The 15,375-nt window shown below is 51.4% G+C and overlaps 1 protein-coding gene across 8 annotated transcripts in view; it reads right to left on the bottom strand.

Moving 5' to 3' along the window:
* Positions 1 to 15,048, bottom strand: part of NPRL3 (NPR3 like, GATOR1 complex subunit) — a 33,253-nt gene extending 18,205 nt beyond the window's left edge. For 7 of the 8 annotated variants that reach the window (XR_008707680.1, XM_055562530.1, XM_055562528.1 and 4 more), the window contains exons 1-4: positions 14,678 to 15,048; positions 9,507 to 9,576; positions 3,450 to 3,579; positions 2,288 to 2,362 (exon numbers count right to left, since the gene is read on the bottom strand). Coding sequence is in view for 7 of the 8 variants with exons in the window: in XM_055562530.1 (XP_055418505.1) it covers positions 2,288 to 2,362; positions 3,450 to 3,579; positions 9,507 to 9,576; positions 14,678 to 14,795 (393 nt within the window). In the remaining variant the exon portion in view is untranslated. The remainder of the gene's footprint in view (positions 1 to 2,287; positions 2,363 to 3,449; positions 3,580 to 9,506; positions 9,577 to 14,677) is intronic. The other variant, XM_055562529.1, reaches the window with a different exon arrangement.
* Positions 15,049 to 15,375: the final 327 nt, after the last annotated feature.

Raw genomic sequence — 15,375 nt, forward strand, 5'->3', positions numbered from 1 at the left:
AACACGTTAGTGTATAAACTACCACCCTGTCTAACTGTTCTCCGGCCACTGGACAGCAGGATTATCTCCAGCCTGCTTATTATAAAAATCCCCATACACTTTAAAATCTGCCTTTTTCCCTGACTGCCGCGCCCATGGGAGTCACACACTCGGCTATCACATGCCGCTGCTCCCAGAGATGAGGGCCTGCCTGCAACATCCAGGGTGGGGCCGCAGCGGCTCCTCACGCCCCCGCCCCTCAGGGGCTATCAGAGTTGACGGGTGGACAGCACTGGTCGTGGTTTCGGTCTGTCTTCATCACTGAGTTCTTTCTGTGGATGTCTGCAGTGCATAATGAAATAAACGATAAAAAGACACTCAACGAGCACACGCCACCCAAGTGCACGAAGCAGAAAGCAACGCTTCCCCTCTGGGCACCTCCAGCCCCACAGTCACCAGCAGAGACCACCGTGTCTAACTGGCAGCTCTCCACTGATCAGCAGGGGGGCAGTTTTGAGAATACAGCTCCCTTCAGAACGAAGAAAGCTTTTCTCCAGCATTATTTTGATTCTGAACTCTTCAGTGAGATCAAAAAAGCCTTGTGGGGAAAACACTCTGAGACTCAGAAGGCAGCTGAGGTGGCAGGTCCTCTCCTGCTGGAATCACTCCCGCCAGCACGCAGGGAAGAAGGCACACTGCCCGCTCCTTGTCACCAAGGTACAACCATTCCCTCTGACACTTCTGTACAAAAGCCACCTGCAGCTCCCGTGTGCCGACCAGGGAGAACGACTGATCTCGCCAGTGAAATCTGCTGGTGGAGGAGTGCCATATTTAACTTAACACATGTCTCCTAGATTTCAAAGTTCCTTCGCAACACCAGCCAGCCCTTACCCACGAGTGCTGCTCATGCTTATTGAGATCCCTTGTATTCTGACAGCTCTGTGCTGTGCCCAGTCGTGTCCGACCAGGCTCCTCTGCCTGTAGGATTCTCCTGGCAAGAATACCAGAGTAGGTTGCCATTTCCTCCTCTAGGGGATCTTTCTGAACCAGGGGTCAAACCTGCATCTCTTGCACTGGCAGGCGGTTCTTTACCACTAAGCCACCTGGGAAAGCCTTTGACAGCTTTACCAAGAAGAAATTTCCTCTAACTAGTGAAAACAAAACTTTAGACAGTGCTAGGAACTGCCTCAAGAAGTAATTAGGCTTAATTATAAAACAACCCAACATAACAAATGCTGAGAATGTAGAGAAATTGGAACCCTCCTACATGGCTGGTGGGGGTGTAAAATGGTGCAGCTGCTGTGGAAGACAGTCTGGCAGCTTCTCAAAAGGTTAAGCGCTGAGTCACCACATGACCCAGCAAGTCCATTTCTAGGTATGTGCCCAAGGGAAATGAAAACATGTGTTCACACAAAACTTGTACATAAATGTCCTTAATGGCATTTTCTTACAGCCAAAAGGTGGAAACAACCCAAAAGTTCACCAGTAGATAAAACAAAGTATGATCTCCTTTCAGTGGAATATGATTGAGCCATAGAAAGGGAGAAAGTACTGATCCATATTACAACATGTATGATTCAATTAAAAGAGTATTTAAAAAACCCTCAAGGACCTACTGTACAGCAACAGGGAACTATATTCCATATCTTATAATAATCTTTAATGGAAAAAATCTGAAAAAGAATATATAGATATGTCAATCACTTTGCTGTACACCTGAAACATTATATATCAACCACACTTCAATTAAAAAAAAAAGATTATGAAAAACTGGATGAATCTCAAAACCATTACATTAAGTGACAGAAGTCAGACATCAAAGCTCACATACTGTAGGATCCCTTTCACGTGAAGCACAGAAAACAGGTAAATCCACAGAAAGAGAAAGCAGATTGGTAGTTCCAGGGCTGGGGGAGGAGAGCGCATTCGGAATAACTGATGTCCTTTGGGGACGATGACAATAGGGTGGCAGTGATGGTCACACAACACTGTTACCAGATGCCACCAAAATGTCACTGTAAACCGGTTAGGATGGTATGTTTTACGTACATTTTACTTTAAAGAGAGGGGAAGGATGAAGTTAGACTCTTCCAGCACCCAGAAGGGGCCAGAGCTGTGCCCAGAGTGGGCTGAGTTGAGTGAAGGACGCAATCACCGGAAATGAGTCACTGCCCCTCCACCCCTCCCGGAGCCCCTCTTCCAACCCCTCCTCCTCAACACCTCCTTCTCCCTCTACCCTCCCCCGTGACCCCCACCCTTCCCCCAACCCCCCTCCTCCCTGCTCTGCTCTTCAGTCATTTACACTCACCCTCAGTGCAAACACCACATTGAAAAGAATCATGGTGGGAGCCTCCCTCTTCGGGGACGGGTCAGTTTTGGAGACCTGTGAAAGGGGCACAGTTCTGTGAGTGAGAGCCACCACCTGCCAGGACAATCACTTGGAGTGATCCCACCGCAGGCAGGACAATGCTCCAGAGTACTTGGAACCAGAGGAGAACCAAGCCCGAGGCCTCTGAGAGGCACCCACAGTGCAGACGCACAGCAAGTGCACGCTGCACGGACAGACGGTCACGGTGGAGAAAGGAGCAGGAGAGTGCTGTGACCCAAACAGACAAGACTGCCCAGTCACCTCGAGTGCGCTGGCTACCCGGAGGAGACGGCAGGGGCCACTGGGGCACCAGCCTGCCCAGGGCCCAAGCACCAGCTGCCGACAAGCGTTACCAGCAGGGGCAAAGGGATCCCTGGGCCACCCATCAGGCCCGTCTCCAGCCCTGTGCCTCCAGTTCTGCGGGCAGGGTGGCGAGGGGCTGCCAAAGGCCCCCACCCCACCCACAGGCCACCAGTGGGGTGGAGCGAATGTGGGCAGGGCTGGTGCCCCAGGGGCCATGTCCCCACCGTGTCCCCTGCCCTGGCAGCTCCTGCTGTCTCAGAAGCTCTCCTCCAGACGAGAACACCTGAGGACCATACCCCAGGCCCTCAGACGATTTCTGGATCATGTGTGTGTCACATCAAAACCCTTCAGAATCCCAGGGACACCGGTGTCGCTTCTGCCTGTGTGCAGAGGACTGACTGGCAGTTCCGGTGTGCAAATGCCCTTGGGTAACAGTGCATCCAATCTCCACGGAGAACACACAGAGCACGCTCAGCACGACAGTGAGCGCTAAACTGATAACACTATTGGCTAGGACTTCACTTATGAGCAAGAAGAAATGCTTGCCCTGCTTTATATAAAGCTCAAGGGTCTGACATACTGCTGACCTCCCTCTCTTGGCTGCCCCCCCGAAACAGACATGGTATACACAAAGAGGAAGGCCGCGGTCCAGAGAGACTCCAGATGCAAACAGCAAAAGCTCCGGGCAAGGACTCAGGGCCTACAAGGAGGTGCAGGTGGGCAAGCACCGGACGGCTCTGCCCTCCACAGCCCCAAAGGCCGCGGAGCCAGGGGCCCGCGCCTGCCTGGGAGCCCGTACCTGGCCCAGCGTGTGCTGCAGCAGCGTCGGGTGCCCAACAAACCGCACGTTGTCGATCTTCAGTTCAAACTTCTGGCCACACATTTCAGACTTGGTTGCCAAAATTGTTGCCAGAATGACATCTGAAAACCTTAAAATTTAAAAAGACAGTGGAGTGAAAAGAGTTAACTGCGAGCCACAGCAGCAGGCCCACTGCCCCGGGTGGGGACCGGGAAGCTTCCACCTGACAGCTGCCCTTCGGAAGCACCCCCCAGGGTCAGGGCAGAGCTACAAGGCGAAGGCGCGAGCGGTCCCGCAGGGCATGTGCTGCCACCCTGGCCCCCACCCAGGCAGGAGGAGAGAGGCGTCTGCCCTCAGGAAGGCTGCGGGCGCTGGCAAGGCCCTGAGGAACCTTGTTAAGGCTCGGAGGCCGGAGGGGGGGCTCCCTTAACAGGCCCAGGGGTGCAGGGCCCCCCACCAAGCCCCCAGAGGCCGGCCCCTCGGTGCTGACTGAGGCCCAAGGGGATGCACGCATTGGAGCCTGTGAACCGCTCTCATCCCAGGGCAGCTCCTGGGCCTCCCACACCCTGAACACGTCACCCTCCAGCTTTTATTCGGGAAAAAACATTTCAGACACATGAAATACACAGATCCACTAACTGCGAGGATGGAGGGACAGATAGAGACGGAGGCCACGGAGGAGGAAGGGCTGGTGAGAGCTGGCTGCGGGCTGGCAGCATGGCCCCTTCCCTCCTGCCCAGGGTGTCAGCGTGGGGGCGTCACCACAGGGGAGAGAGTGCAGGGCAGCCTTGTCTCCAAGCCCGGGCCCGGGGCCTCCACTCTGCAGACACAGACGCCCCATGTCGAATGTGGAGCCAGAGGGCAGCAAGGCCTGTGCTCATCCCCCCGCTGGGGAAAAGCCCTTCCGGCATCCAGGTAGGAGGATAGGCTGTGCGGGGAGGGCTCCACAGGGGCCACTGAGGACACAGGCCTCCCGAGCAGCGGGGCTGGTGGTAGCACCCCGGGCCTCTCCCAGGGGCCGCGCTCTGGGGGGGCACCTGCCCCGAGAACCCTTGCCCCCAGAGGAAGGAGGGCCGCACACTGTGCGTGCTGCTGCTGCTGCTTCCACTCAGCTACGAAGCAACCAGACACCGCCCGGACTCAAGGGTCCAGGAAGGGGCCCCGCGGTAGCGGCTGCTTATGCGCGCCCAACACCGGGGCGAGCATAAATGAGACCAGCAGCCGCGGGAGTCCCGCAGAAACCGCTGAGGCCCTGGGCGGGGTCACACGGGTGTCCAGTCTTCCCCCAGGACTGACACGGCCCTCTAGGCACGCTCAGTCGCCTGGGGCCCCTGAATGAACCAGACACAGAGGGTCTGTCAGCGCGGGCCGCCGCGCCCCTCGCAGTCAGGGCTGCAGTCGACCCTTCCCGCACGGACACCGTCAGAGATGTTCTGGAAACACGGGGCCTGCAGCCTGGCCTCGGCCCCCACTGTGGGGCCTCGTTCCCAGGAACACGCCCTCTGGTGAGTCAACCAGACGCGGGAGACTCTAGGTCTTTCTTCAAAACCTCTCAATGGCTCACTCTGCTCGGGAAGCCATGCAGGGGCCTGGAGACCGGAGAGGACGTGAGGCGGTGGAGCCTCACTGACATGACTGCCCCAGCAGCTGGCCCAGCGCCCGCGCCTCCTGCCCTATCTGAGCAAACCCACCACTACTCTGCCACCCTGTGACTCAGGACACCACAGGACAGATAGGAGAACACCACCCACCGCCCAGAGACTTCACTTTTTACTGTGATATCAAAAATCTCCTCCAAAACCTCTGCTCTGCCACGAAGAGCCACAGACGGGCCTGAGCCCTGGCCTCAGCCTCCCGTCCAGGAACCTGAGTCTGCTGGGCTGTGGGACAGGCCCTGAGACTCAGAGGCAAGCGGCAGTGGTCTCACGCACATCTAGAAGCCTCCAAACCCCAAGGCCGCCTGAAAAGCACTCTCCCTACCTGGGCCCAGAGAGCAAAGGTCTGCAGAGGGGACCAACCGCAAAGTCAGGTGCTGCTTCAAGTAAAAGCCACCCCTCAACCCCCGGCAGACACTCGGCGAGATCCCTCTGCTGTCTGACTGCTCTGCTTGTGTGGGCAAGTCTGGCCCACACAGAAATCCACTCACCAGAGCTTAACACTACAGGTTTATGAGAAAAACACCTGAGTGGCTTTATACAGGAGAAGGCAATGGCACCCACTCCACCACTCTTGCCTGGAAAATCCCATGGGCAGAGGAGCCTTTAGGCTGCAGTCCATGGAGTCCCTAAGAGTTGGACACAACTGAGCGACTTCACTTTAACTTTTCACTTTCATGCATTGGAGAAGCAAATGGCACCCCACTCCAGTGTTCTTGCCTGGAGAATCCCAGGGACGGGGGAGCCTGGTGGGCTGCCATCTATGGGGTCACACAGGGTCAGACAGGACTGAAGCGACTTAGCAGCAGCAGCTGGCTTTATACAGCATCTGCTGACGTAACATGCACAAAGACAGCTATGTCATGAGATGTGGGGTCAGGCGATATAATAGTCATAAATAGCAAATTGAAACAAAAAGTGTCAATATTTGTTTGGTTTTTTTTCAGGCCGCGACATGCGGCCTGCAGGATCTTAATTTCCCAACCGAGGATTGAACCTGGGCCCCAGTGATAAAAGCACCAAGTCCTTACCACTGGACCATCAGGGAATTCTCTCGATATTTGTTTGATGTTTCCAAAATTTACAAAAATCCTTTCCCCTTGTTTTGATGATGAGAGGCATGGTAAATATTGATATATTTTAATACACTAAAATAATTGTTATAAAAACTAACATTTCTGCAATAACTTAAGAAATTAAAAAAGAAAACACATTTAGAAAGATGAACCAGCGCAGCTGGAAGTCAAACCAAGACCGTCCACCCTGAGACACCTGGGACAGGGCGTGTTCTCGGGCCAGTCCACAAACAGACAGCGGGACAGCGTGGAAGGGCGTGCGACTCTGCCCTCATTCTCGGGGCGCCCAGGTGCGCTGTGCACCTCCAACCCCGGGGGTGCCCTGTCAGGGGCAGGAGGTCCCCCTGTACGCCTGCCTCCTAGAGAAGTGTCATATAAAGCCCACGGGGACATTTTAGTGTGTGATGGGCACAGGGCAGCATCCAAGCCCGAGTGCCACAGGGGACACTCAGCCCTTGGGACAGACCTCACAAACCCCTCTGAGAGATGGAGGGGCGATGACAAGCGTCTCTCTTGGGAGGGGCACGTGAGGGAGACAAGAAACCCTGCTTCCACTTGTCAAACACCCTCCCAAGGGCACAGCGCCTGCCGGGAGGAGGGGGCATTTGAGAGCACTCAGTCCCAGAGGTCCCTGGTGCCAGCCAACCTTGTCTGGGCGCTCAGGTTCAGAGCACTAGACAAGTCCAGGTGCAGAAAGGGCAGGGGCTGCGGGAAGCCTGGGCTCTCGTGAGGCAGTGAGTCTTTGCACCCAGCAGTCCACCCCCAGCACCGAGGGTAACCAGGAGTCCAGAATAAGCAAGGAGAAGGCGGTGGGAACTGAGACAGAAGAGAGTGGAGAAGCCTTGGCCACCCTGTGGCCAGTCACCTGCCGGCTGGAGGACTCGCTCACTGCAATGGGACCAGGGCCATCAAGACCACACTGATTCTGAAACTCATCAAGAGTTACAAGATGACAATTAACACAGCGCTAAGGTCTGGCAGAAGTACCACACTTACACTAACCGCTGAGGTCAAGACTACACCACCTGCCACACAAGAAAGAACAGAAAAACACTCTCCCGACATGGAAGACTTACCACCCAGTCCTCGCAGGAACGCTCAAATCCTCACGAGTGAACTCAGGCTGGGCAAGGAGGGTCAGTTCCCAGAAGCAAGAACAAGGCCGAGGGACCGATCAGAGTGCAGCAGCGCACGCACGCGCTGGGTGCCTGCACGGCGCTCAGTCTTTCTGCCCAAACGTGTCAAGGAGCTCAGACAAGGCCCCAAAGGCGAAAGGCTCGTGAGAACCGCACACCACCACCAAGTATCTCAGCCTCAATTCCTGAGACCCTGTGGCCGCTGCACAGCTGACCTCCCTAACAGGAAGACAGCATCTTTTCTAAACTTGACCTTCAGGCCTTAAGAGAAAACAGACAATATCCATCTTCTTCACTCCCTATTTGTCATCACAGGTGGCCACTGAGAACCTGAAATGTGGCCAGTGCAACTGAGGAACTCAGTTTCTACTTTTATTTGATTTCAGTCCATGTCAACTTAAACGGCTAGCCAGTGAGGACAACCCTGGGCAGCACAGCTCTGCACTCCTGTGAGGCCAGCACCACCACACTCAGAGGGGACCGTCAGGCCCGTTAACACAGCTTCAATCTGGCAGACAAGCGGGAACACACTGCTGGTTCCAGAAGAAAAAGCCCCTCTGAGAACGACAACCAAGGAAAACAGGGAGTGAGTGTGAGGCACGTCACTGCACTGCTCTGGGGAGACATCTGAGCTGGGTGGGGGTCCCCTGGGTGCCAGGGGCAGAGCAGGAGTTTGGCAGGTCTGTAAGACAAAATACAGCCGGGCCCTGGGGCATTAACCTGCACCTCTGATGGTGTAGGGGCGCAGAGCGGGGTCAGCAGGTGCTACAAGGTGCCAAAATCACCAACAAAGGCATTCTTACGTTCAGTGAGCCTCTGCAGAGACCAGCTCTCCCTATGGAGCAAGCCTGTCTGGCATCCTGACTGACCCACAGTGTCTTATGCCTGTCCCCCGGTTTCCTGTCTTCATTACGCTAAATGCAGAATGAATTCCCCAGAAAACATCCTCCCAGTCATTTTACTGTAAGCCTCTGAAAAGTCACTGCAGCATACAGGTCCTGCCGGCCCTTCTCCCAGACTGTTCCAAGAGCTCTTTCTGAGTCTTCAGTGGGCTGAGCCTCACATCCGCAGAGCGTGGAGGAAGGCAGGCAGGTGGCCAGCCCTGCTCTGACCACCTGTGACACAGGAGGGGGGGCCAAAACGCACTCAGTCGGCATGCAGTGTGATACGCCTTTCTACGCGCCTCACAGACAAGAGTGTTTCCAGGCACCACTTTAAAGGACAAGACATCCACAGGCCTTGATGTCAAGCAGAATGACACATGATGCCCAGCAGCCCCCGCATCCCTGCCTCCTCCTCCCTTCAGAGCCAGTCGGCGGTCATGCCAGAGGCCCCCACATCCTCAGAGAAAAGAAGAGAAAGCACACGAGGCGATGGCAGGTGCCACGTCAGAGAACCGAGGGAGACGGTGCTAACGCCTCACACAGCCGGGGTGCAGGCTGGGGCCCACAGATGCCTTCCCATGGATATAATCTCATGCAGGACTCGCAGGTCACGATCTTGTCTCCTTCATCTGGGACTGTACCATTATTTCTTAAACTTTAAAATGAATGTAAGAAGGCAGAAGTGGCCATTTCTCAAGGTTGCCACCCTGAGAGCACCTCCCAGAGAAGGGGGGAGCACGCCCAGAAGGCACGGGAGCTGCCCTCCTCTGGGCCCTCAGCCCGGGTCACGGCAGCACTGGCCCTCAGCCGCCGCTCCGCCCGGGCATGCTGTGCTGCTCAAGCACCCACATTCAGCCTCTGCACACGAGCTTGGGGACGAGGGTCCAAGGGCAGCACCAGGGTCCCCTCCTCCTCAGCCCGGGTCACGGCAGCACTGGCCCCCAGCTGCCGCTCCGCCCGGGCATGCTGTGCTGCTCAAGCACCCACATTCAGCCTCTGCACACGAGCTTGGGGACGAGGATCCAAGGGCAGCACCAGGGTCCCCTCCTCCGTGCTCCTCTCATGGGACATAAACATCCTGTAGGGACATGGCCCCATCTAGTCTCCAGCCTGCCCCACCAACAACACAGCCCACAGCAGGATCATGGAACCGAATCACAAAGAAAGCCAGAGACGGGCACCACAATCCCACATCAGTCTGCCTGAAACACCCACCAAGTGCAGAAGAGGAACAGGGCTCCTGAGGGGGGGAAATGTCTGGATCGACAGGGGGCCGGCGCCCACGGAGCGGCTGCAGAGCCCGTACCTGGGGTCCCCATCCTGGTCTTCAGCATGCTCTCCGGCACTGTTGACAGCGTATCTGCTACGAGGCTTACCTGAGTGAAGGCAAAAGTGGAGAAAAGCTAAGAAAACAGGACCCATCCACATATGGGAAGGTTGTGGAACCATTAAAAGTGATGGTTTCTGCTCTAGGATTAGAAGAATTAATACTGTTTCAATGGCCATACTACCCAAAGCAATCTACACAGATTAATGCAGTCCCTATCAAATTACCCATGACATTTTTCACAGAACTAGAACAAACAATCCTAAAATTTATATGGAATCACAAGAGACTCAGAGTTGCCAACCAATCCTGAGGAGAAAGAACAGAGCTAGAAGAATAATCCTCCCAGACTTCAGGCAGCACTACAAAGCTACAGTAATCAGAACGGTGTGGCACTGGCACAAAAACAGCCCCAGGGACCACTGGAGCGGAACAGAGCGCCCAGAGACACACCCGCACACCTACGGCCAACTGATGCTCAACCACGAAGGCCAGCGTACACATGGAGGCGGGCTCCTCAGCACGCGACCTTGGGAAAGCGGGACAGCCGCACGAAAATGAATGAAATTAGAACACTTCCTCACACCACACATCAAAGTAAACCCAGAATGGCTGAAGAAACTAAATATAAGACACAACACCATACAACTCCCAGAAGAGAAGATAGGGAAAGCCTTCTGACACAAATTGTAGCAATATTTTCTTAGGTCGGGCTCCCAAAAGAAATAAAAGAAAGAATAAATGGAACCTAATCAAACTCTTAAGCTTTTGCATAGCAAAGGAAAACACAAACAAAATGAAAACACAACCTACAGACTGGGAGAAAATATTTAGTGATACAAATATGTGACCAACAAGGCTTTGTTTCCGAAGTATACAAACAGCTCATATAACTCAACATCAAAAAAACCAGTAACACAATCAAAAATGGGCAGAAGACCTAAACAAACATTTCTCCAAAGAAGACATGCAGATGACCAACAGGCACATGAAAAGATGTTCAGCATCTCTAATTATTAGATTGGTGGTTCAGTCACTAAGTTGTGTCCGACTCTTGCAAACCCATGGACGGTAGCCCGCCAGGCTCCTCTGTTCATGGGATTTCCCAGGCAAGATGAGTGGAGTGGATTGCCATTTCCTTCTCCAGGGGATCTTCCCAACCCCGGGATCGAACCCAGGTCACCTACACTGCAGGCAGATTCTTTACCAACTGAGCCATCAGGGAAGCCCATTTCTCTAATTATTAGAGAAATCCAAATCAAAACTACAACTACACCAGTCAGAATGGCCATCATCCAAAAGTCTACAAAGAACAAATGTTAGAGAGGGTGCAGAGAAAAGAGAATCTTCCTACATTGTTGGTAGGAATATAAACTGGTGCAGTCACTATGGAGAACAGCATGGAGGTTCCTTAAAAAGTTAAAAACAGAGTTTTTGATTCAGCAATCCCACTCCTGGGCATATGCCCAGAAAAGACAAAAACTCGAATTCAAAAAGATAAATGCACTGCAGTGTTCACAGCAGCATTATTTACAATAGCCAGGAAATGGAAGCAACCTAAGTGCCCATCAACCGATGAATGGATAAAGAGGATATGGTACACATATACGATGAAATTTTGTTGTTGTTGTTCAGTCACCAAGTCAAGTCTGACTCTTTGCGACCCCATGGACTATAGCATACCAGGATCCATGGGGTTCTCCAGGCAAGAATACTGGAGTGAGTTGCCATTTTCTTTTCCAGGGGATCTTCCTGGACCAGGGATCAAACCCATGTCTCCTGCATTGGCAGGAAGATTCTTTACCACTGAGCCACCAGGAAGTCCTACAATGGAATGCCATTTTGCAGCAACATGAATGGACCTAGAGATTATCACACTAAGTAAAGTAAGCCAGAGAGAGAAAAATATTATATGATGATCTAGAATATAGATTATGTAGAATCTAAGAAATAATACAAATAAATTTATTTACAAAACAGAAACAGATTCACAGACAAAGAAAACAAATATCATATATTAAGACAAAAACCCAAAAAACAAAAACATATATTAACACATATGTGGAAACAAGAAAAATGGTACAGATGAACCTATCTGCAGGGCAGGAATAGAGACACAGATGTAGAGAATAGACATGTGGTCACAGTGGGGACAGGGGAGGGTGAGACAAATTGGGAGAGTTCAGTTCAGTCGCTCAGTCATTCCGACTCTATGTGACCCCATGAACCGCAGCCCGCCAGGCCTCCCTGTCCATCACCAACTCCCGGAGTCCACCCAAACCCATGTCCATTGAGTCAGTGATGCCATCCAACCATCTCATCTTCTGTCGTCCCCTTCTCCTCCTGCCATCAATCTTTCCCAGCATCAGAGTCTTTTCAAATGAGTCAGCTCTTCGTATCAGGTGGCCAAAGTACTGGAGTTTCAGCTTCAACATCAGTCCTTCCAGTGAACACCCAGGACTGATTTCCTTTAGAATGGACTGGTTGGATCTCCTTGTAGTCCAAGGCACTCTCAAGTCTTCTTCAATACCACAGTTCTAAAGCATCAATTCTTCGGCGCTCAGCTTTCTTTATAGTCCAACTCGCACATCCATACATGACCACTGGAAAAACCATAGCCTTTATTAGACAGACCTTTGTTGGCAAAGTAATGTCTCTGCTTTTGAATATGCTGTCTAGGTTGGTCATAACTTTCCTTCCAAGGAGTAAGTGTCTTTTAATTTCATGGCTGCAATCACTATCTGCAGTGATTTTGGAGCCCAGAAAAATAAAGTCAGCCACTGTTTCTACTCTTTCCCCATCTATTTGCCATGAAGTGATGGGCCCAGATGCCATGATCTTCGTTTTCTGAATGTTGAACTTTAAGCCAACTTTTTCACTCTCCTCTTTCACTTTCATCAAGAGGCTCTTTAGTTCTTCTTCACTTTCTGCCATAAGGGTGGTATCATCTGCATATCTGAGATTATTGATATTTCTCCCAGCAATCTTGATTCCAGCTTGTGCTTCCTCCAGCCCAGTGTTTCTCACTATGTACTTTGCATATAAGTTAAATAAGCAGGGTGACAATATACAGCCTTGACGTACTCCTTTTCCTATTTGGAACCAGTCTGTTTTTCCATGTCCAGTTCTAACTGTTGCTTCCTGACCTGCATACAGGTTTCTCAAGAGGCAGGTCAGGTGGTCTGGTATGCCCATCTCTTTCAGAATTTTCCACAGTTTATTGTGATCCACACAGTTAAAGGCTTTGGCATAGTCAATAAAGCAGAAATAGATATTTTTCTGGAATTCTTGCTTTTTCGATGATCCAGTGGATGCTGGCAATTTGAACTCTGGTTCCTCTGCCTTTTCTCAAATTGGGAGAGTAGGATTGACAAATATATACTGATAGCTAGCTAGTGGGAAGCTGCTATACAGCACAAGGAGCTCAGCTCAGTACTCTGTGATGACCTAGATGGGAGAGGGGGCTGGTGGAGAAGTAGAGGTCAAAGGAAGAGGGGATATTATATGCACATAAAGCTGATCCACTTTGTTTTACTGAAGAAACTAACACAACATTATAAAGCAATTATACAGAATATCTTTTAAAAAGACAATAAATATTCCACAGGAAAACAAGACACTCCTTTTGTTAATAATCTGTTAATAACAGCAGAAGGCCTTTCTATGCAGAACAAAACTCAGAAACCACAAAAAGGCTGAAAACTTGACTCCATAAAAATCAAAACTCAAAAGGCAAATTGGCTAAGAACGTACAGCTTTGTCACAAAGGCCTATTTTTTCCTAAATATATTAAAAACTTCTTCAAACCAACAACAAAAAAATCAAGCAATTCAAGAGGAAATTAAGCAAAGGTTATGAGTAGGTTCTTAACTCAAAAGGAAATCCAAATGACTATAAAAACAGGAAAACATGTTCACTCTCAGTCAGAAGGCAAAAGCCCATTAAAACTACTATCGGATAAAAGTTATCACCTATCTCATGAACAAACATAGAAAAATCTGATCTATTAAAAATACATGGCTCAACACAACAATGTAAAGCAATTTTCCTCCAAATAAATAAATTTTAACACATGACTCACTATTAACCCTAGGATCCAAACATTTCATTTCTGGGAATTGATCATATATTCTGCAGAACAAAAAAATATATACATAAAAGACATTCACACTGCTAGCAAAAGACTGGAAACAAATGTCCATGAACAGAGGACTGGATGAATAAACCATAGTAAGTTCTTCCTATGATTCTGACCATAGTTTTAAATCTATATCAAAGATGTAAAGTGAAAATGAAAACAGGGCAGAAGAGTGTGAACAGTGTGTTCACTTGTGCTTAGAAAATAATGTACGTATATGCTTGCATTTACACTTAAGATTCTAGAAAGATGCACAGGAAAATGGTAACAGCATCTGACCCTACAAGGGATGTGGGTGGCTGGGGGTCAATGAGAGGCAAGAACCATCTTTTCATAATCTAAACTCCTCTGGGCCTTTAAAACTTTTTCCATGTTTACAAATTTTAAAATAATTTTTTTAATTAGATTAATTATAAATTGAACATCCACAATAGTGAAAAACCGCAAGTAACCTAAATGTCCATCCGCAGGGAAAGAGTATGTTCCTACCAGGCAGCTGTGCGCTACACCAAGAGAGAGGTCATCTGTCTGCTAGGCAGGAAAAGGCTTCAAGACAGACGGTTCAATGGGAAAAAAACAGCGACTGAGAACATCCTATGTGTTGGAGGGGGAAGAAACCCAAAGTAATAAACTATTTTTCTGTGGATATATATTTGGTGTCTTTGCTCAAGAGGAACGCTTTTCAAAATGTAAGTGGTTAACGGGGGAGGAGCAGCAGAACTGAGGGGAAGTGGCCAAAGGAAACTCCGATGTCCCTGCATTTCTTAACTTCATCCTAGCTGAATACATTCACATTGTACCTTTATCCTAGGTAAAAGGCTAGAGAAACCGATGAAACGTTAGCAACAGTGATTTGACATGTTTAAACTATGAGTGATTCTTTTCCTGCTCCTTTTTACTTTTCTATACTTCCCCAGCACTCTGTGATGAGAAGGCACCGCCAGTACGGACACAACACGGTAGCCGGCTTCCCAGCTCACAGCGAGGGAGGCGGCGCCCGGCGCCCACTTACTCGTCTGGGACGCCGAATGCTCCTGGCTCCTCTGGAAAGGGTACCTGAACAGCAGCTTATTGCCCCGGCTCCCCGAGCTCACCAGAATCACGCTGATGGGGCTGGTGTTGTCCCCCATCCTGCCGGGAGCCCGGGGAGGGGTCGGCCCGGGGCCTGGGTGGGGGCCCCGAGGACGTCGGGCGGGGGAGGGGCCGGGACCCGGGACCCAGCGCCCTGAGGAGGACGGGTCGGGGGCGAGGGGCGGGTGGGGCTCTGAGGAGGAGCTGCCCGGGGGAGAGCTGAGGACCCGGGACCCACCGCCCTGAGGAGGACCGGCTGGAGGCGGGGGGGCCGAGCGGAGCCAGACCCACCGAGCCCACGGGCCCGTCCCACACCCCACACTCGCAAGAGGCTCGCGAGACTTCGCGACTGTATGAGGCAAACTTGCGGAAGCACCCTGTACGCAGACCGGCGACCTCTGCGCAGGCGCAAGCTGCCGTGTGCGCAGGCGCGATGCCGGCTCTGGACGCTGGGCTTACCCGCATGCCTGCAGCGGCCCGCTTCTGCCCAAGAGAGCCGCCGGCAATGCAAATAGAAAGCTGCCTGGCCTAACCTTCTGGCTCAAGGGATGTCTCTAAATGTGCCTTTCTTTGTTGTAAAAGTTATTAAAGTACCCACGGAGTGGGGGAAAATGTTTGCAAGTCATATATTTGATGAGG

Source organism: Bubalus kerabau, chromosome 23 (genome assembly GCF_029407905.1).
Source record: "Bubalus kerabau isolate K-KA32 ecotype Philippines breed swamp buffalo chromosome 23, PCC_UOA_SB_1v2, whole genome shotgun sequence".
NCBI lineage: Eukaryota > Metazoa > Chordata > Mammalia > Artiodactyla > Bovidae > Bubalus > Bubalus kerabau.